The 22,707-nt window shown below is 47.0% G+C and overlaps 2 protein-coding genes across 4 annotated transcripts in view; both read left to right on the top strand.

Moving 5' to 3' along the window:
* LOC140710301 (endogenous retrovirus group K member 8 Gag polyprotein-like) overlaps positions 1–22,707 on the top strand; it is a 393,717-nt gene that overhangs the window by 313,895 nt on the left and 57,115 nt on the right.
* The window catches only part of ZNF670 (zinc finger protein 670), a 47,305-nt gene continuing 45,298 nt past the window's right edge, over positions 20,701–22,707 (top strand). For 2 of the 3 annotated variants that reach the window (XM_007990042.3, XM_037986120.2), the window contains exon 1: positions 20,704–21,009. In XM_007990042.3, coding sequence (XP_007988233.2) covers positions 21,007–21,009 — 3 coding nt within the window. In that variant the 5' untranslated portion in view covers positions 20,704–21,006. Of the gene's footprint in view, positions 21,010–22,707 lie in introns of all 3 variants that reach the window. The other variant, XM_007990043.3, reaches the window with a different exon arrangement.

The following is a 22,707-nucleotide window of genomic DNA, read 5'->3' as shown; positions in this document are numbered from 1 at the left end:
GTGCTGCAGTTTTCTGTGCATTTCATCGATTAGCTTGGCATACTTCTCAGATGTAATGATTTCACCAGGATTCAAAAGCTGTAGTGGATCAGAAGACTGGCAGCTGATTAGCAGTGACCATGACCTTTTTTTGGTGCAAGTTTGACTTTGGGAAGTGGTTTGGAGCTTCTTCTCAGTCCAACCACTGAGCTGACTGTTGTATGAAATCCACTTTTCGTGGCATGTCACAATCTGATCAAGAAATGGCTCGTTGTTGTTTCATAGAATAAGAGAAGACGACACTTCAAAAGGATGATTTTTAAAATATTTGGTCAGCTCATGAGGCACCCATTTATCAAGCTTTTTCAACTTTCCTATTGGCTTCAAATGCCGGATGACCATAGAATGGTCAACATTCAGTTCTTTGCCAACTTCTCATGTGGTTGTAAGAGGATCGAATTCAGTGGTTGCTCTCAATTGGTCGTTATCAACTTCCGGTGGCTGCCCACTACGCTCCTCATCTTCAAGGCTCTCGCCTCCTTTGCAAAACTTCTTGAACCTCGGCGCTGTACATTAATTAGCAGTTCCTGGGCCAAATGCTTTGATGTTGTGAGTTGTCTCCCCTGCTTTAGGACCCATTTTGAACTCGAATAAGAAAGTCGCTTGAATTTGCTTTTTGTCTGCCATCATTTCCATAGTCTAAAATAAATAAGTAATAAGTCATTAGCACAAAAAAAGAAAAAAAAAGACAAGAAATGCCCATTAAAATGATATATAACATAACCACATTTATTTCAGAGGGTATTCCAGTATCAAACAGCAAATTCCAAGAATGCAAAAACTGCCATTACTTTTGTACTCACCTTATAGTAATTTGTGTGATTTCTTTTTTTCTCTGTTAGCCTGGCTGATAGTTACCAATTTTGTTGATCTTTATGAAGAAACAGCTATTGTTCTATTGAGTTCTTCTGTTGATTTTCTGTTTTCAGTGCCATTGACTTGTCATCTTGTTTTTATTTCTTTTGAGTGAATTTGGTTTATATTGTTCTTTTTTCTTTTTGTTATTTTTTGAGATGGAGTCTCGTTCTGTCGCCCAGGCTGGAGTGCAGTGGTGCGATGTCAGCTCTCTGCAAGCTCCGCCTTCCGGGTTCACACCATTCTCCTGCCTCAGCCTCCCAAGTAGCTGGGACTACAGGTACCCACCACCACGCCCGGCTAATTTTTTTGTCTTTTTAGTAGAGACGGGGTTTCACTGTGTTAGCCAGGATGGTCTCGATCTCCTGACCTCGTGATCCACCTGCCTCGGCCTCCCAAAGTGCTGGGATTACAGGCGTGAGCCACGGTGCCCGGCCATGTTCTTTTTTCTTTAGTGACCTAAAGTAGATTACATCATTGAGTGTATAATTTTGTTTGTAATGTATGCATTCAACATTGTGAATTTCTAAGCAATACTTCCACTGCATTCCAGAAGTTTTGATATATTTTTATTTTCAGACTGGACACATGGTTCATGCTTATAATCCCACCACTTTGGGAGTCTTAGGCAGGATTGCTTGGTGCTTGGAGCCAAGTGTTAGAGCCTAACCTGGGCAAAATAGAGAGACCCTGTCTCTACAAAAATTTTAAAAAATTAGCCAGACATAGTGGTACGCACTTAACTCCTAGCTACGCGTGAGGCTGAGGCAGGAGGATTGCTTGAGCCTAGGAGTTTAGGGCTGCAGTGAGATATGGTCGTGCCACTGCACTTCAGCCTGGGTGATAGAGCGAGACTCCATCTTTTAGATGTGTATGTGTGCATGTGTGCTTTGTGTGTGTGTGTATATGTATATTTTTTCATTTTCAATATATTTCAAGCACTATAAAAGTGGAAAGGAACAATTGTTTGTTCTGTGATATGACAGTATGAGTTTTAATTCACAGTTGTGATAGCAAAAGATTAGAAATAATTCAAGTGTCTATTTAGAAAGGTTTGGATGAACTCATACACACTTAAAAATGAGGGGCAGCATTTATTGATATGAAAAGATTTGCAGGATTTGTCAATTGAAAATAATCAAAGTATATTACAATGTTTACACCATTCTACCTTTCTACAGCTGTTATGGTCATCTGCAGAGGCAGGTGGCCCCCAGCCACAAGTTTGAGCCAGATGTTGAGATTAATGATGCTAATTATACATCAAGATAATAGAAAGTGTTTATTACTTCCATAATTGGTCTTTGGGGAGAGCAGGGCAGGACTCTCAAACAGGCGAAAAGTGGCCTGAGAGAGTAAGAAAAGAAGCTTAGGTTTTTGTTCAGATTAGTTTGGGGCCAGGGTGAGAGTTTGTATATGCATGTACCGAAGAAGAGCCTTGTGTAGTAGTTTGCTTTTTCCGCTGGCACCAAAAGAGGAAGCACCCAGTCTTGCTTATCACCTTGTGTAGAGGTAGGGCATAGTGGCCGGACACGGTGGCTCCTGCCTGTAATCCCAGCACTTTGGGGGGCTGACGTGGGCAGATCACGAGGTCAGGAGTTCGAGACCAGCCTGGCCAACATAGTGAAACCTCATCTCTACTAAAAATACAAAAATTAGCCGGGTGTGGTGGCGGGCGCTTGTAGTCCCAGCTACTCAGGAGGCTGAGGCGAGAGAATTGCTCAAACCCAGGAGGTGGAGGTTGCAGTGAGCCAAGATCACGCCACTGCACTCCCTCCAGCCTGGGTGATGGAGTGAGACTCCATCTCAAAACAAACAAACAAACAAACAAACAAGAAAAACCGTGAGACATAGTAGGAAGAATGAGGCAGGCAGATCATGAGGTCAGGAGTTCCAGACCAGCCAGGCCAACATGGTGAAACCCCGTCTCTACTAAAAATACAAAAACTGGCCAGGCAAGATGGCTCACACCTATAATCCCAGCAACTTTGGGAGGCCAAGGCGGGTGGATCACGAGGTCAGGAGTTCGAGACCAGCCTGGCCAACATGGTGAAATACCATCTCTACTAAAAATACAAAAATTAGCCAGGCGTAGTGGCAGGCACCTATAGTCCCAGCTACTCAGGAGGCCGAGGCAGGAGAATAACTTGAACCCAGAAGGTGGAGATTGCAGTGAGTCGAGATCATGCCACTGCACTCCAGCATGGGTGACAAAGCAAGACTCTGTCTCAAGAAAAAAAAAAGTACAAATATTACCTGGGCTTGGTGGTACGTGCCTGTAATCTCAGCTATTCGGGAGGCTGAGGCAGGAGAATTGCTTGAACCGGGACCCGGGAGGCGGAGGTTGCAGTGAGCCGAGATCATGTCACTGCACTCCAGCGTGGGCTACAGAGCGAGACTCTGTCTCAAAAAAAAAAAAAAATATATATATATATATATATATACGCATATACACACACACACATATACACACATATATATACACACACACATATATACACACACACACATATATATGTGTATATATGTATGTATATTTGAAGTATTGTCCAATGAGATGTTCCGGAAGACCATATTTAAATACAGAATCCGAATGGGGGCCCATGTCACACCTGCCATTTTTTTAACTTTGCAGCTGGGCTTTTCTCCTCTCCTCTGCTGGACTCTGCTGTTTCCCACAAGGTGTTCAGAGAGTCTGCCCTGAATCCTACAACAAGGAGATGAGAAGCACAGTGACAACAGCAGGAGAACATAAAGACATGGTGACAGTTGTCCTCCTCCTGCAGAGTCCAGAGCAGTGCACTCCTACCGCTGGTGCCCTAGCTAAGCCTGAGGGCCAGTATGCCCGATGATTGTCTGGGAGTGCTGCAGTCAGGGTCCCCACAATGAGCACCCAGCCTGTGCCCTTGCACTGTGCATGACCGTGGCCATTGTCACCTCAGAGCCCCTGGGTACAGAGCAATGCATCCTACCAGAGCCGCATGTGAGGAAGGACCATGTGAGTCCTGGGAAAGAGCTGAGGGCCTGCAGAAGGAGGTGGCCAGGACTGAGACCTGATGCCTGTGTGGTGAATCGTCTGTGGGTGTGAGTGGCACTGTGGGGTCAGTGCCCGGGTTCTGCTGCTCCCCCTCCTCAAAGATCAGGGCCCGAGCAGGGGCTGGCATGTGTGTGGCACCTGGAGCTGCAGGGCCACCGCCCATGTGTGAGACCGTCATGGGGACCTGAACATAGTGTCGTCTGCAGACCCCACCCGTCCATCGGCCCCAATTCCTGGCCAGCTTCTGCCAAGGTGAGAGGGTGGAATTCGGAAGGTGGGTGTAAGCTGAAGCCTGTCCCCCAGTGGCTGACATACAGTGGTGACACTCTGTGTGGAAAAGAAAGAGATCAGACTTTTATTGTGTCTATGTAGAAAGACGAAAGACGAAGACATAAGAAACTCCATTTTGATCTGTACTAAGAAAAATTCTTCTGCCTTGAGATGCTGTTAATCTGTAACCCTAGCCCCAGCCCTGTGCTCACAGAAGCATGTGCTGTATTGACTCAAGGTATAATGGATTTAGGGCTGTGCAGGATGTGCCTTAGTAAAAATGTGTTTGCAAGCAGTATGCTTGGTAAAAGTCATCGCCGTTCTCCAGTCTCGAGTACCCAGGGACACAGTGCCCTGCGGAAAGCCTCAGGGACCTCTGCCCAAGAAAGCCTGGGTATTGTCCGAGGTTTCTCCCCACTGAGGCAGCCTGAGATATAGCCTCGTAGGAAGGGAAAGACCTGTCCGTCCCCCAGTCCGACACCCGTAAAGGGTCTGTGCTGAGGAGGATTAGTGGAAGAGGAAGGCCTTTTTGCAGCTGATATAAGAGGAAGGCATCTGTCTCCTGCTCATCCCTGGGAATGGAATGTCTCGGGGTAAAACCTGACCATACATTGTATTTACCGAGATAGGAGAAAACCGCCTCACGGCTGGAGGTGAGACATGCTGGAGGCAATACTGCTCTTTACTGCACGGAGATGTTGGTGTAAAGTCAAACATCAATCTGGCCGATGTGCACATCGAGGCACAGCACCTTTCCTTACACTTATTTATGACAGAGTCCTTTGCTCACACGTTTTCCTCCTGACCCGCTCCCCACCACTACCCTGTAGTCCTGCCACACCCCCCTTGCCGAGATAGTGGAGATAGTGATCAATAAATACTGAGGGAACTGCAGAGACCCATGCCCGTGTGGGTCCTCCGAATGCTGAGCGCAGGTGCCCTGGGCCCACTTTTCTTCCTCTAGACTTTGTCTCTGTGTCTTATTTCTTTTCTCAGTCTCTCGTCTCCACCTTTTGAGAAATACCCACAGGTGTGGAGGGGCAGCCCCCCTTCTCTCTGATGCCACCCTTGCCCTCACCTAGCTCTCTCATACCTGGGGTTCTAAGGGGTCTGCCCCAGGGTTGCATGCCCACTGCCAATCAGAGGTGAACACGTCGATGCATCCTGGATGTGGGGCTACTGGTGGTCAAGGCCTGGCAGTATGTGGAGGGTCTTCTCAGAGGGGCCATGGAGCTAGGGAATAGGATGGGGCGCTAACTCCACCCTGCACAGGAACCGCAGCCCCCAGCCAAGCCGGCCCAAGTATTCCAGGTTCTGTCCACCCCGCATGCACACTGCCGGGCTCCAGGTGGCCTGGCAGAGAGGGGTGGCCTGGTGGGCAGCTGAGAAGCCAGAATGAAGGGGGCGTGCACTGCCATCCGCAGTCTGGCAGGCATGAGCAGGGAGGCTGTGGCCTGGTGAGCGAGGGGGATTGGGGAAGGGCAGGCAGCCCAGTCAGCCTGATTTACCAGTGAATGAGCTGTGGGCGGAGCCTCTCCTGGCTGAGGGCTGGGGTTGGGGCAGTCTGTTTGGACCTCCTGGGCTCCAGGCTGCAAGCTGCCTGCCCAGGGTCTGAATGTCCTATTGTGACCTGTTTCCTCACCTGGCCCAGATGACAGATAGGGAAGGCTTGTTTTGAGGATTAGGTAGGGTAATCCCAGTAAGCCCTCATTAGCTTGCCTATCCTCCAGGTCTTTTAGATTTCGTTTTTCTCTTCTTTGTTATGAAACTCTGGAGAATTGTCCTCCAGCCTGTCTTCAGCTGGGGAAGTGGAAAAGCTGGACCTTGCCCTCGGCTTCAGGGCCCCTTCTGGATGCCCCCTCCTCCTAGGGTTTTTAAAAGCATATACTTAGCAACATACCCTATACCCGAGAGAGCTGCAGAGAACCTCCTGCGTGTCCAAACCAGAAAACTTTGTTCCCTGACCCCAGGCCCTCATCACACCCCAAAGCCCAAATACTTTCAGGTGGCCAATTTCAGACAAGAGTCTGAACTCGATGCTTGTTTTCTGGGGTCTACACAGGCCCGTATGATGGGGCTACCTCCATTCTACCCCTGTGCCTCCCCCAATCCATTAGAAGCCTCAACTCCAGTGATCCCTAACTGGGAGCAAGGTTCCCCAGGCAGGGAATGCAGCCCTCCCCAGGATGCTGGCCTGGCCATGTCCCAGTGGACATCAGTCCTGGAGCAAGAGGTCCAAGGCAGGGAGTTTCATCCCCCATTTCATCAGGTGTGGTGACCTTTCTGGGTTCCTAGCCTTCAAGATGGGATTTTTACACTGTGCCACAGTGGGGGAAACCGAGACACAGGGCCGGTGAGCGGTAAAGAAAGAAAACCTCTGTGACTACAAGAAACGTGTCCCTCATCCAGCACAGCCGCTCCAGGATAGCGCCCTTTAGGATGTACCGCTGAGCTGTTCTTGGCACGTGGTATGGCACTGTGGAGGTCAGCAGCTTGTGGAGTTGGGGTTGGGGTGTTGGCACGTGGCATGGCACTGTGGTGGAGGTCAGCAGCTTGTGGAGTTGGGGTTGGGGTGTTGGCACATGGCATGGCACTGTGGAGGTCAGCAGCTTGTGGAATTGGGGTTGGGGTGTTGGCACGTGGCATGGCACTGTGGTGGAGGTCAGCAGCTTGTGGAGTTGGGGGTAGGGGTGCTGGCAGGAGCAGGTAATTTGGGACCCACCATGGGGAGGAAGGGGACATTGCCCCTTTCCCCACACCTTGGGCACAGCAGGAATTTTCTTCTCTGATATGTGTGGGTACCAATGCCTATATGGGTGTGGGTGCGTCCTCCCCTTTTGTTTTTGTTTGTTTGTTTGTTTTGTTTTTTTGTTTTGTTTTGTTTTTGAGACAGAGTCTCGCTCTGTCGCCCAGGCTGGAGTGCAGTGGCCGGATCTCAACTCACTGCAAGCTCCGCCTCCCGGGTCTACACCATTCTCCTGCCTCAGCTTCCTGAGTAGCTGGGACTACAGGTGCCGCCACCGCGCCTGGCTATTTTTTTGTATTTTTTAGTAGAGACGGGGTTTCACCGTGTTAGCCAGGCTGGTCTTGATCTCCTGACCTCGTGATCCGCCCGCCTCGGCCTCCCAAAGTGCTGGGATTACAGGCTTGAGCCACCGTGCCCGGCCCTCTTCCCTTTTGTCGATGAAGAACCTTCCTGCAGCCGTTGGGGTGGGTATAGGCACCACGTGTGCCTGGCAGCAGGGTGGGGCCTGCACAGGCTTGGCTAGTATATGTCCTGCGGCCACCTCCCCAGGGGAAGCAGACCCTGTGCCCTTAGTGCACCTCATACCCAGTCCCTCACATTCTTCACTTGGCATCCCCCTGCCTGATTCTCCCAACTCATCCCCTGCCAGGTTTCTCCAGGCCCTGTGGGCCGTGGGATGTGATCGAAGGAGGAAGTAACTGTGCTGCCTGCCTCTGCCTGAAGTCAGGGATCCCTGGCCGCTACTGGCATCTGGAGGGCAGGGTAGGTGGGGAGGTCAGGGGTCAGCTTTTCTACTCCCCAGCCTTCACTGGCTAAGCCACCAGGTGTAACTGGCCTGGAGGCTGATCTGTGTCCTCCACAGTCCCTTGATGCATTTTACTGAAGCCAATCCTTGTGCGAATGACATGACCTGTTGTTATCACCCAGATCAAACCAGAATCAAAGGACTGTTGCACTTGGGTCCAGAGCCTGGGGCTGAGGCTGCCATGACCACACTGTTCTCTTCCTTCTGTTGCTCTTGGGCCCAGAGCCTGGGGCTGAGGCTGCATGGCCACCCTGTTCCCTTCCTTCTGGGGTCCCCAGGAAGCTCCCAGGACTGAATGATCCCCACAGAACACAGTGGCCAGGATGGGAGGGCTGGAGGTCAACTCCCCCCTGCCCCTGCCACCACAACCAAGAGGCCCCCATGGAGGTTGGCCCTGAGCCGTGGGTCCCTGTGGGATGCAGGCTCCCACGGATACTTCAGAGGATGAGTATGGGTCCTCCTGGCTGACAGGAGCCTGGTGGGCACTGGGTATGTGGGGCCTGTGTAGGTGGGTTGGACAGCACCGGGCCTAGCCAGGGAACCAGGGACTGGTGTGGCCAAAGTGGGCAGCAATATATTGCCTGAACCAAAACTACAGTGCAACCAGCCCAGCTGGTAGGGAGAAGGAGGCCTGCCTAGCAGGACCATCCACCCCTGTCCTGGCCCCAAGCCCAGACTGCCTGCCTGTATTGGACATTGCCTGGTCCAGGAGGCCTGGACATGATGGTCAGGTGGTGTGTCCCTGGGTTCCAGGCCTAGGTGGTCCCTTGGAAGCTGAGCATCCTCTGGGCAGGAGGAAGGCCCAGGGTCCACTGTTTGCATCTGCCCCTGGGGGTGTGCCCCCAACCCCCGCTTCTCAGCCTGCACAGGGACATGGCCAGGGCTCCTCACCTGCTCTGTGACTCCAGCTCTGATCAGCTCACTGGTGACTCTGACAGCTTCCTCCCCAAAACTTGGGTCCTCCTCTGTGGGAATGGGGTGTCCCAGGCCCCCTGCAGGCAGGAACCCACCCCCAGCTCCTCTGGTGGGCTCTCCTGGGCTTTCTTACCTACTGGCTTGTAAGACCCAGTCGGCCAAACTTGGTGTCCTATTTTTATTTTGGCCTTTTTCTTAGTGTGTGTTTTCTGTAACTACTGCTGTGTAGATCTTCTATATGAGTTTTAGGTAGAGAATCTTGCCCACCCAGAGGTTCCCCACCCCAGAGAGCCTCCACTTCGACCCCCCGGGCTGGTCCTGCCTGTGCTCCGCTTGGTGTGAATGTTACGTGTGATCGATCCACAGGGCTGCTTGACCCTGCGTCTCCTTCCTTCTTGTTGCTGAGGCCGGTTCTGTTCTCTCTTTCTCCACCTGAACTGCACTTGAAGCCAAGACGAAGGATGAGAAGTGGTTGCTAAGAAGGACCCTCCTGCAGCGAATCTGCTGTGAGAGGCTGCGCTGGCCCAGCCTGTCATTTCCTTCTCTAAGCTCATTCCAGAGGTCGGCAAGGGGCAGCCTGTCCCTGCCTGCTCTTGTGGCCCGTGAATCAAGAATGGATTTTACATTTCCAAATGGTTGAACAAATAAACAAGTAACACCTCATGACACTGAGAAGTTTCCATGTCCATAAGTAAAGATGTATGGGGGTACAGTCATGCCCATCTCTTCACAGGCCACCTGCAGAAGGCTGCTGTCGTGCAGCCATGGCAGAGTTGCATCCTTGAGACAAAGATCAGTTGGCAAAGCTGAAAATACTGACTCCTGGCTCTTTAGGGAAACAGTTTCCAGTCCCTGGTTTAAGGGCTGTGTGGCAGGACCCCAGGATCTTGGTCAGATTGTTCCCCACTCAGGGTCTGCTGTGGCCTTCGCTAGTATGTCTGCAAAGTCTGCATGCTATGGTGCCTCTCATGGGGGCGTTGAGCTCTGTCGTGCTAGATTTCAGGGTGTCTTGCTCATGGTCATCTGTCTCATCAACAGAGACCCTGTGGCCAGATTCAAACTAGCAGGAACAGTTGGTCTTTGGCAGCAGGGATACCTTAGAGCTGAGCTGCCACCCACCCTGAGGTGGTCCCCTGGCACCCACTGTCTGGGTCAAGGTTGGGGCAGGGCTGGTGTCCTGAACTGCTTTCTGAAGAGGTCCCAGTGGCTGCTGTGCTCAATGCCTTCGAGAGAGCGCTGAGGCCAACAGCTGCTGGCAGCGGCTCCCCCAGGCTGTGTGTACTGTGCCCTTCTGTGTGCGAGTGACAGGCGAGTGCCTGCAGGGGGTCATACCGGGCTGTGTGGAGGGGGCCAGAGGTTAAAGTTCCCTGAGCAGCTGTGTGGTCCAGGAGCAGCCAAGGGGTCTCTGGAGGTGTGGCTGCCATGACCCTACCCTGAAGGTCTTGCTTGTCATTGGTAGAGAGGAGAGGACCCCCAGGAGGTTCTGCCCAAGGGGCTCCATTCCCACTTGTGAGGGGCGCCTAGGGTCCTTGTGGGACAAGTCAGAGACTGAGCCCTTTGGGTGAAAGTCCCTTTCCCCAGCTGAGAAGCAGCAGGCACCGGGGCATGGGCTGCCTCAGGGCCCCCGCCCACTCGCACCCTCTCCTGCCCTGCAGCTGCTCCATCCTCGGGAGGTGAGGAAGATGGGAGGATGAGGCTAAGACACAGGGGAGACCAGATTCCAGGCACATAGACTGGCCAGGGGTGAGGCCGACTTCCCACCCAAGCCCTGTGCTCCACAGGCAGGTGAGGGACTGAGGCCTGGGGCATGACCTCCCTGGGGTCAAATCCAGGGTTGGGTCACCTCAGGATGAAAGAGGGGCTGGGCCATCAAGATGGCTCTGGGTCCCTGGCCCTGGGGTCTGTGTGCCAGGCTGGAGGTGGAAGGGAGACACTCATGCTGCAGATGAGGAGAGTGAGGCACAGGGCTCTTTGGATTCCAGGAGCTGTGAGGAGGCCAGGGCTTTGGTATTGAATGCAGGTGAGGGGGGCAATTGCAGGTGTGAGTACAACAGGGCAGGAGGGCTCAGGTGGTTGCCCATCAATGATAGACTGGATAAAGAAAATACAGCACATATACACCATGGAATACTATGCAGTCGTAAAAAGGAATGAGATCATGTCCTTTGCAGGAACATGGATAAAGCTGGAAGCCATTATCATAGCAAACTAACGCAGGAACAGAAAACCAAACACCACATGATCTCACTTACAAATTGAAGCTGAATGATGAAAACACATGGACACAGGGAGGGGAACAACACACACTGGGGGCTGTCAGGAGATGGGATTCAGGGAAGGAGAGCATTAGGGAAAAGAGCTAATGTATGCTGGGCTTAATACCTAGGTGATGGGTTGATAGGTGCAGCAAATCACCATGACACACATTTACCTATGTAACAAGCCTACACATCCTGCACATGTATCCTGGAACTTAAAAGTTTTTAAAGTTTCTGTTCATGTCCTTTGCCAACTTTTTAATGGGGTTTTTTTTTTCTTGTAAATTTGCTTAAATTCCTTATTTAAATTTGCTAAAATTCTTTATTCCTTAGACCTTTGTCAGATGCATAGTTTGCAAAAATTTCCCCCCATTCCATAGGTTGTCTGTTAATAGTTAGCTATTAACTCTGTTATTAGTTTCTTTCATTGTGCAGAATCTCTTTAGTTTAATGAGATACCATTTGTCAATTTTTGCTTCTGTTGCAATTGCTTTTGGCATCTTTGTCATGAAATCTTAGCCCGTGCCTATGTCCTAAATGGTATTGCCTAGGTTGTCTTCCAGGATTTTTAGTTTTGAGTTTTACATTTAAATCTTTAATCTACCTTTTTTTTTTTTTTTTTTTTTTTTTTTTTTTTGAGACGGAGTCTCGCTTTGTCGCCCAGGCTGGAGTGCAGTGGCCGGATCTCAGCTCACTGCAAGCTCCGCCTCCCGGGTTTACGCCATTCTCCTGCCTCAGCCTCCTGAGTAGCTGGGACTACAGGCGCCCGCCACCTCGCCCGGCTAGTTTTTTGTATTTTTTAGTAGAGACGGGGTTTCACCATATAAGCCAGGATGGTCTCGATCTTCTGACCTCGTGATCCACCCGTCTCGGCCTCCCAAAGTGCTGGGATTACAGGCTTGAGCCACCGAGCCCGGCCCTAATCTACCTTGAGTTAATTTTTGTATATGGTGTGAGGAAGGGGTCCAGTTTCAATTTTTTGTGTATGGCTAGACAGTTATTCCAGGTGTTTGTTTATTTGTTTGTTTTGAGATGAAGTCTTGCTCTGTTGCTCAGGCTGGAGTGCAGTGGCACTATCTCGGCTCACTGCAACCTCTGCCTCCCAGGTTCAAGCAATTCTCCTGCCTCAACCTCCCAAGTAGCTGGGATTACATGTGCCTGCCACTATGCCTGGCTAATTTTTGTATTTTTAGTAGTGATGGGGGTTTCACCATGTTGGCCAGGCTGGTCTCGAGCTCCTTACCTCAAGCGATCTGCCCACCTCAGCCTCCCAAAGTGCTGGGATTACAGGCATGAGTCACTGCACCCAGTCCATTGCTGATTTTTGTCAGGTTTGTGCAAGATCAGATAGTTGTAGGCGTGTGATCTTATTTCTGGGCCTTCTATTCTGTTCCATTTGTCTGTGTGTCTGTTCTTATACTAGTACCATGCTGTTTTGGTTACTGTAGCCCTGTAGTATAGTTTGAAGTCAGGTTCCACAAGACCTCTAGCTTTGTTCTTTTTGTTTAGGATTGTCTTGGCTATTTGGTCTCTTTTTTGGTTCAATACAAATTTTAATACCAAGTCCTGGCAGAGATACAACAACAAAAAAAGAAAACTTGAGGCCAATATCCTTGATGAACATCCATGCAAAAATCTTCAACAAAATACTGGCAAACTGAATCTAGTAGCACATCAAAAATCTTATTCACCACGATCAAGTAGGCTTCATCCCTAGCATGCAAGCTTGGTTCAATGTACACAAGTCAATAAATGTGATTCATTGCATAAACAGAACTAAAGAAAAAAACCACATGATCATCTCAATAGATGCAGAAAAGGTTTTTGATAAAATTCAACATCTCTTCATGTTAAGAACTCTTAATAAATTAGGTATTGAAGGAACATACCTCAAAATCATAACAGCCATATATGACCAACCCACAGAAAACATCATACTTAATAAACAAAAGTTGGAAGCATTCCCCTTTAAAACTGACACAAGACAAGGATGCTCTCTCTCACCACTCCTATTTAACACAGTTATTGGAAGTTCTGGTCAGGTAAATCAGGCAAGTGAGAGAAATAAAGGGCATTCAAATAGGAAGAGAAGAAGTCATACTACTCTGTTTGCAGATAACATGATCCTGTATCTAGAAAACCCCATGGTCTCAGCCCAAAAGCTTCTTAAGCTGATAAGCAACTTCAGCAAAGTCTCAGGATACAAAATCAATGACAAAAATGTCTAGCATTTCTATATACCAACAACAGTTAAACTGAGGGCAAAATCATAAATGAACACCCATTCGCAATTGCCACAAAAATAATAAAACACCTAGGAATACAGTTTACTAGGGAGGTGAAAGATCTGTACAAGGAGAACTACAAACCACTGCTAAAGAAACCAGAGATGACACAAACAAATGGAAAAATATTCCATGCTCATGGATAAGAAGAATCAATGTAATTAAAATGGCCACATTTTAATTTTTGAATTTTTGAATTTAATGCTATTCCCATTAAACTAACACTGACATTCTTCACAGAACTGCCTCTGTCCTGATTTTTTATTTTTCTTTTTTCTTACCACAGGTTTACTTTGCCTGAAATCATACAAAAGATACTATGTCCAGCTGTCTCACTCAGCAAATTCATGAGGCTCATCTAGGGCATGCTCTTCAGTTGTTTTTGTTCCTTTGTATCACTGAGTAGTATTCTGTTGTGATGTTAGACTTGGAACCAACCCGAATGCCCATCAATGGTAGACTGGATAAATAAAATGTGGCACATATACACCATGGAATACTACACAGCCATAAAAAAGGATGAGTTCATGTCCTTTGCAGGGACATGGATGAAGCTGGAAGCCATAATTCTCAGCAAACTAACACAAGAACAGAAAACCAAAGACCGCATGTTGTCACTCATAAGTGGGAGTTGAACAGTGAGAACACATGGATGCAGGAAGGGGAACATTACACACCAGGGCCTGTCGGGGGATAGGGGGCTAGAGGAGGGATAGCATTAGGAGAAATAAATATCTAATGTAGATGACAGGTTGATGGGTGCAGCAAACCACCATGGCACGTGTATACCTATGTAACAAAAACTGCATGTTCTGCACATGTACCCTAGAACTTAAAGTATAATTTAAAAATGCAAAAAAAAAAAAAAAAAAAAAAAAAAAAAAAAGCAAGTGTTTCTTTTACATACTGGTGATCAAACATATACCACATCCATGAGGATTGCCCAATGCCATAAAGCAAATGGAAAAATCCATAACCCGACTGCAGACATTTCGAAAGTGATTGTGCCCATATGGGAGATTCAAATTACAACTTATGTTACAGCTATAGAACTTACATTTAAAATGTTTTTCGGCCGGGCGCGGTGGCTCAAGCCTGTAATCCCAGCACTTTGGGAGGCCGAGACGGGTGGATCACGAGGTCAGGAGATCGAGACCATCCTGGCTAACACGATGAAACCCCGTCTCTACTAAAAAATACAAAAAACTAGCCGGGTGATGTGGCGGACGCCTGTAGTCCCAGCTACTCGGGAGGCTGAGGCGGGAGAATGGCGCGAACCCGGGAGGCGGAGCTTGCAGTGAGCTGAGATCCGGCCACTGCACTCCAGCCTGGGCGACAGAGCGAGACTCTGTCTCAAAAAAAAAAAAATAAATAAATAAAAATAAAATAAAATAAAATAAAATGTTTTTCAATACAATGAGGGAAATAGAAAAAATATAATGATGTGCAAAGAACAAGAAACTCGAAGCTTGACAAGCCATATTTGGAAAAGAGCTAAATATGAAGTAAATAATTGAAAATGTAATTAATATGCTTAATATGCAACATATGGGTTAAATGTTAAAATTATTCTGAGCTGATGAAAACTGGTATATTGAGCAAAATAAATACAGTAGAAGGAGAAAAAATATAAAATACAAACATAATTAAACATAGAAGTGAAATGAGAGGGAATAAAACAAATCTAATTGCTCTTCTAGACTATATTAAAATAATTCAAGTAAGTACTCAAAGAGTTGGTGATTTGTAAGTTTTTAAAATTGAACATGAGACATAAATCCTTGAATTCAGAAATGCAATGTGTCAAAAAAAAGAAAAATAAAAAATTACTTAAAAGAAATAATAGTCAAGGTGCATAACACCAAAGAGAAGGAAAACACTAAAAATCAGAGGAAAAAAAAAAAGATAATTTACAGAGATGACAGCAAAACTTCCACAGCTTGAGGAGAGCCAAAAATAATGAAATAAATATTAACAGACCTGGGAGAAATTGTCATGTAAGCAAGAAGTGAATCCTTACCTACCTAACACACCTTTAACAAAAAAAGGGGAATTAATACAGTTTCAAAAGAGAAAACACTGAATAATTTGGTTACTAACAGGAACTTCTTAAGAGTGTACTTCAAAAAGAAAGGTGTGTGTGTGTGTGCGCGCGCGTGTAAGCTGAAAAATGAAAGAGTAAGAGACATGATTTGGGAGTATCAAATCCTGGTGGGCATTGAACTCAAGAAACTAGGTAGGCCAGGTGCAGAGGCTAACACCTGTAATCCCAGCACTTTGGGAGACCAAGGCAGGCAGATTGCTTGAGTCCAGGAGTTTGAGACCAGCCTGGACAAAATGGTGAAACTTTGTCTCTACAAAAAATACAAAAATTAGCCAGACGTGATGGCATGTTCCTGCTGTCCCAGCTACTTGGAAGGTTGAGATGGGAGGATCAGCTGATCCGGGGGACATCGAAGCTACAGTGAGCTGAGATCACACCACTGCCCTCCAGCCTGGGTGACAAAAATAAAAATAAAAGATAAAGAAGGTGACATGAAGAAACTAAGAAGAATGAAGAAGATTGCCTCCGTGGATTAGATGTAGAAGACTGACTATGCTGTCATAAATTTATATTAAAATCATTAAAGAATAATTAGTACAACTTAATGCACATTGATTTGGAAAGCAAAATGATATGGAATTTTCCTGGCGAAAAACATATATAGTTCTTCCCAGTATAGACCCCTGTTTAGAAGTCTAAACAGAGTAACATCCACAGGAGTAGATAAGTTTATAAAACAAGTGCTCACAAATAAAGTTCCGGGATCAAGTAGTTTAACAGGGAGATTCTACAGTCTTTTCAAATAACACATAAACCAATGCTTCTAACTCAATTTAAGAATATTACAATGGAAGTATTACCTCCAAATAGGTTATGAAGATCAAACAGAACATTGGTACCCAAAATTTCCAAATGTTGTACAAAGTAGAATAATACGGAAAAATCTCATTTCTGCCTACACACAGATATATGTAAAATACTAGCACATTCCAATTTATTATTAAAAACAACATATAATGACAAAATGAAATTTATACCTAGAATTCTAGAGTGATTAAATATTTGGAAGTCAACTGATAAAGTTCATCATTTTTATACTGATAAATAGAACAGTCCCTTGATCATGTCTGCTTATGCAAAAATGTCTAGCAGAACTTAGCATGTGTTGCTGTTAATTTAAAACCATCTACAATAGTACTTGGATTTTTTTTCCCAAAGATAGCAAAGTCTTTTTCATACTCATGGAAAACATACTAGAGGTTATTTTTAAGCTAACGTCAACATTGTATTTGATTTTATCATTCTTTAAAGCTAGGAACAATTTTGCAAAGTGTATATGAACGAGCAAACATGTAAGAATAGCCAAAACGAAACACAGTGAAGGTTTCTGGTTCTGTAAAACATTAAAATACATTACAATCTTAATTAAAGCAGTGCGATGTTGTGGTGAAACTAGGTGAACAGACCAGGGCAGTAGAAAAATCAGAAATACACCAAAACGCATAAGATATACAACAAAATCCACAGAGCCTTTATTAACACATTGTGTTTGGCAACTGAACATGCCCATAAAAAGATTAAAATTCATTAATTCTTCACAAGCTATAGTAAGATAAGCAATAAATGAAGGAAAAATCTAAATGGTAAAAAAAAACGGGCCCAGTGCCGTGGCTCACACCTGTAATCCCAGCACTTTGGGAGGCCGAGCCGGGAGTATCACGAAGTCAAGAGATCAAGACCATCCTAACACGGTGAAACCCCTTCTCTACTAAAAATACAAAAAACTAGCTAGGCGTGGTGGCGGCGCCTGTAGTGCCAGTGTCTCTGGAATTGGTGGGTTCTTGGTCTGACTTCAAGAATGAAGCTGCAAACCTTCACGGTGAGTGTTACAGTTCTTAAAGATGGTGTGTCCAGGGTTTGTTCCTTCTGATGTTCGGACATGTCCAGAGTTTCTTCCTTCTAGTGGCTTCGTGGTCTCGCTGACTTCAGGAGTGAAGCTGCAAACCTTCACGGTGAGTGTTACAGCTCTTAAAGGTGGTGTGTCTGTTGTTGTTTGCTCTTCCCCGTCAGTTTGCGGTCTTGTTGACTTCAGGAGTCAAGCTGCAGACCTTCACCATGACTGTTACAGCTCATAAAGGCAACAGGGACCCACACTGAGTAACTGCAACCTTTTTTTTTTTTTTTTTTTTTTTGAGACAGAGTCTGGCTCTGTCGCCCAGGCTGGAGTGCAGTGGCCGGATCTCAGCTCACTGCAAGCTCCGCCTCCCGGGTTCACGCCATTCTCCTGCCTCAGCCTCCCAAGTAGCTGGGACTACAGGCGCCCGCCACCTCGCCCGGCTAGTTTTTTTGTATTTTTTAGTAGAGACGGGGTTTCACCGTGTTAGCCAGGATGGTCTCGATCTCCTGACCTCGTGATCCGCCCGTCTCGGCCTCCCAAAGTGCTGGGATTACAGGCTTGAGCCACCGAGCCCGGCGTAACTGCAACCTTTACTATGAGGAGCAAAAACCCTCCACAGATTGGGAAAGGATCCCAGGGCCTTATCCCAGCTAGCTCGGGCACCCTGCTTTTATTGGCTTATTTGCCCCCACCCACATCTGCCTGATTGGTTCATTTTACAGAGTGCTGATTGGTCCATTTTACAGAGTGCGGATTGGTCCATTTTACAGAGTGCTGATTGGTCCATTTTACAGAGTGCAGATTGGTCCATTTTACAGAGTGCTGATTGGTCCATTTTACAGAGTGCGGATTGGTCCATTTTAAAGAGTGCTGATTGGTGCATTTACAATCCTTTAGCTAGACACAGAGTGCTGATTGGTGCATTTACAATCCTTTAGCTAGACACAAAAGTTCTCCAAGTCCACCGCCTCCCCCCCCCTCCCCCCTCCACCGCGACCCAGAAACCCAGCCCGCTTCACCTCTCACCAGCTCTTTGGGAGGCTGAGGCAGGAGAATGGCGTGATTCCAGGAGGCAGAGCTTACAGTGAGCTGAGATCACACCACGGCACTCCAGCCTGGGTGACAGAGGGAGACTCCATCTCAAAAAAAAAAAAAAAAAAAAAAGAAAACATAAAAACAGAAGAAAACATTGATAAATACTTCTACAAGCTGTGAGGATAAATCAGGCTCATGACTCAAACCAAGAAATATTAATTTAAAAAATTCATAAAGATTTTTTATCTTTATCAGTTTAATATAAAACCAGAATATTGTGCGTGTTAGGAAACGCCATAAGCCAAGTAACAAGGAAAATCCCAAATGGGCATCTCTTTGCAACTTATATAACAGAAAAAGGGAAGCACACAATTTCCGTCTGCTCCAGAAAATAAGAAAGCTCTCAAAACATACCATACAAGGATAAAGGAGGCAACGTATAGAGGCCCTCACTTAAGATGGGACAATTTGGCCGGGTGTGGTGGCTCACGCCTATAATCCCAGCACTTTGGGAGGCCAAGGTGGGTGGATCACCTGAGGTCAGGAGTTCCAGACCAGCCTGGCCAACATGGTGAAACCCTGTCTCTACTAAAAATACAAATTTAGCCAGGCGTCGTGGTGGGTGCCTGTAATCCCAGCTCCTCAGGAGGATGAGGCACGAGAATCGCTTGAATCCGGGGGGCAGAGGTTGCAGTGAGCCGAAATCACACCACTGCACTCCAGCCTGGGCAACAGAGTGAGATTCAGTCTCAAAAAAAAAAAAAGAGGGGGGGATAATTTGAGCTCAAAAAAATAATAGACTGCAGTGTATGAAATCTCATTAAATGCACAAAAAATAAGGTTAGAAAAAATATCACTCACATTTTTTTTGTTTGCTGAGGCCACACCGTCATTATTATGACAACTGATAAAAGGGAGAATCAAGCTTTCACTCTTCCTTTCCTAATAGACTAGTTTTTAATGTAATGGAGAGAGTTCATGAGAAAACGCAATTCTTAATAGAAGAATGAGAACTAATACCTGTAGAGAAAATAATTAGAAAACCACTATTTGGCAACTCTCCCTGAGATAAGTGAAATTAAGAAATACTAATCAATAAATAATGAACAGTTATATGAAAGGAACAGGCAGACATTCCTGGACCCATTGAACAACCTTAAAATAAAGTGGTAAAACCAGACACGTGTATCCAAATGTGCAGTCTGAATTGAAGCATGCCAGAAGCTTAATACAGAGAGTGATTCTGAAAGATTTAGCACCCACCGAAATTAACTTCATTAATAATAATATATTGATTGTAAGGTCCTCTGAGCAGGCTGCGCCATGGTCAAGCCATTGTGACCCCTATGACCCACATGTATACACCCAGAAGGTCTCCGGAGCCAGAAAGTCTGGGACAACAGGAAAACCACAAAGGAAGAAAAACGGTTAGTTTCTGTCTTAACTGATTAGCCAACCTCGCAGCATTCTACCATTGTGACGTGCACTACCCTAACTGACCAGTCAGCCTAGTGACACTGTGACCCCTCCCTCTTGTGACTATGTACCTTGTGACATTCTTCCCCTGCCCGCAATAAACGGCCCCAACTGTAACTTTCCATTGCTGACCCCTCACCTATAAAACTAACTCCAATCCCACCACCCTCCGCTGACCCTCTTTTCGGACTCAGCCCGCTCGCACCCGAGTGAATAAACTAGCCTTGTTGCTCACACTTAACCTGTTTGGGTAGTCTCTTCAATTAGGCGCGAGCTTAATTAACATCGATCATAGATTGAAACAATATTTTTGGCTATATTTGGTTAAATAAATCATTGTAATCAATTTCACCTGTTTTTTTCTTTTCTATTGCTACTAGAACACACGTGGCTCACATTTTATTTCTATTGGGCATTGCTACGTGAGAGGAGGTTCTCTTTTCAAAATTCAGGCTGCCTCTAATCCCACTAGAAACAAGAAAAAAAAATTCAGGCTGCCTCCTCAAAAGATCAGAGGCCAGGAAGGTTGTGAAATCTGATTTTTTTTTTTTTTTTTTTTTTTTTTTTGATACGGAGTCTCGCTCTGTGGCCCAGGCTGGAGTGCAGTGGCCGGATCTCAACTCACTGCAAGCTCCGCCTCCTGGGTTCACGCCGTTCTCCTGCCTCAGCCTCCCGAGTAGCTGGGACTACAGGCGCCTGCCACCACGCCCGGCTAATTTTTTGTATTTTTTAGTAGAGATGGGGTTTCACCGTGTTAGCCAGGATGGTCTCGATCTCCTGACCTTATGATCCGCCCGTCTCGGCCTCCCAAAGTGCTGGGATTACAGGCTTGAGCCACCGCGCCCGGCCGAAATCTGAAATTTTAGAATAATTGTCATCATAGTGTTTCCAATCATAAATATCACAAATACTACTCATAAATGGACATAACCTTGTGTACAAGGTTGAATGGAAAAGTCCCCCAGGGGGCGCCAGGTCTCAGCACGGGGCAGAATCCACGCCTTGGAAAAGGACTGCACGGAAAGAACTGGCCTCACTCCGCGCCTTGTCTGATGGCAGCTCCGGTCACTCAGGACTGAAGGGGCGGGGCCTAAAGCCCTGTCCAATCGGGCGCTGGGAAGGGGACTGTTCTCTCAAGCGCACGGCGAAAGGAGGGGGCAACTTCCGGGCCTTGGCGGGGCTTTTGTGTTGGGCAGCGAGACTCTGGCGAGCTCGGTGTGTCTCCGCCGCTCCTTCCCCTTATCCCTGGGAGGTCCAAGTGGTTCCGCGGCAGCCTCTGTGGCTCTGGGACCTGCAGGTCCTGGAAGGTCCTTAGGGAAGACCCGAGACACCGGAGAGTGGGAAATGGTGAGTGTCCCCGCCAGTGTCTGGAGGGGGAAGCGGGAACCGGCAGGAAGCGCTGTGGCGAACCCGGACCTCCCGGCGGTGCCGACCCGAGTTTCCGCTGTCGCCTCGCGGCCTTAGTGGCACAGGATGGGGGGCTGGACCCGCAGCCGGACCCCGGGCCGCCTGGCTTGTCCCTGCCCCGCCGCCTCGGCCAGGCCCGGAACCTCTCTGGACAGCTCTGCGCCTGCAGACCCGCGTCCCCCTCGGAACGTGCGGAGCCGACGGGAGGGTCCGCAGGGGAGAGTCCCCACTTGGGGTTCGGGGTTCCTGCGTGGGAGGAGCTGTGATCGGTGAAGTCTCCAAAACCTCCTTTCTCCTGTTAGAAATAAAACTGAAGCGCTGTTAAAATATTAAAAGGTTTATTTGAGCAGAGAGTCGTGAGTTAGGAAGCCGCCCAGCGTGGTTTGTGGTTTGGGGAAGGAAGAGCTCTAATAAGGAACCCAGAAGCAAACCCAATTAAATGATTGATTGTGTACAGTTGTGTAGTCACCCCACATAGACTGTGCAGCCAGATACCTCCTGGTTATGTCATCAGAGGTTAATTGGTGGGTTCGTGGTGGTTTAAGGCTGTTTTGTTTGCCTTTAAGTTATTAATTTACAAGACAAGCATGAGTTACATTTTGGTTGGTTGGTTACTCATTCATGTGTGTATGTACATATATATGATGGAGTCTCGGACTCGGGCTGAAGCGATCCTCCCACCTCAGTCTCCCTAGTACCTGTGTTTAATTATTTTAACATAACACTCCACATTTCTAAGTGTATGGCAAACAGGATCTCACATCAACGACCGTGTTCCCACAGCCCAACTCTTCTGGGGCTTGTAGTAAAATCCTAAATTTCCAATTCTTTTCCTACATTCAAATGCAACATTATCAAGTATTTGTCTTTTATTGTACATTTCATACAGATGCAGTTTTTTTTTTTTAGAGTAGTGAGTCGTTTTGAAAATATTTGTTTTCACTCTTAAAATATTTCTGAACGTTACACCTGAGTAGAAAGCAGATGATAATCACCTGACAATTGTTTAAAAAAAAAAAAAGTCTTTGTGTATCTCCTAGTTTTATCTTTTTTGAGTGTGCACATCTTACCAGAATATCTTTGGGGTGAAGTTCCCCTTTGGAAACGTTAGAGGGTGATATGTCCTCAGCCACCCTCATATCTTTTCTTAGAGGTCCTCTGTTTAGCGGCCAGATCTCTTGGAGTATCTAATGAATACCTTCTCCTGGGTCATCTCCTCCCAGAGGACAGTTTAAAATATGGGAGTAGAGCCTCTCTAGGCAGCATCTGGGTGCCCTGGAGCTGAGAGACGTCTCCTAGTATACTCTTCGTTTAAAACACAAGTCCCTGGTGCATTAGGATTTTCTTCCTCCAACCCCAGTTTTCATCGTTCCTTGGAGATATGTTGATAGGCAGCCAATCAGACGCTGGTATTAAGGGAAAAAGCTAGAAATGATTCCTGCCCTCTGGATTTTCTCGGACTTGGAAAAGGAGAAAAACTATCTCAAAGGACAAGGAATACCCCCCTCCCCCAGTGAGGTGGTGCAAGAACCAGAAAAGCACCATCATCAGAATTATGTAAGAAAGGAGTTGGCTGGACGTGACCCACGCCTGTAATCCCAGCATTTTGGGAGGCCAAGGGGGGTGGATCACTTGAGA

The sequence above is a fragment of the Chlorocebus sabaeus genome, chromosome 25 (assembly GCF_047675955.1).
Source record: "Chlorocebus sabaeus isolate Y175 chromosome 25, mChlSab1.0.hap1, whole genome shotgun sequence".
NCBI classification, from domain to species: domain Eukaryota; kingdom Metazoa; phylum Chordata; class Mammalia; order Primates; family Cercopithecidae; genus Chlorocebus; species Chlorocebus sabaeus.
This window is presented reverse-complemented; position numbering and strand designations above follow the sequence as displayed.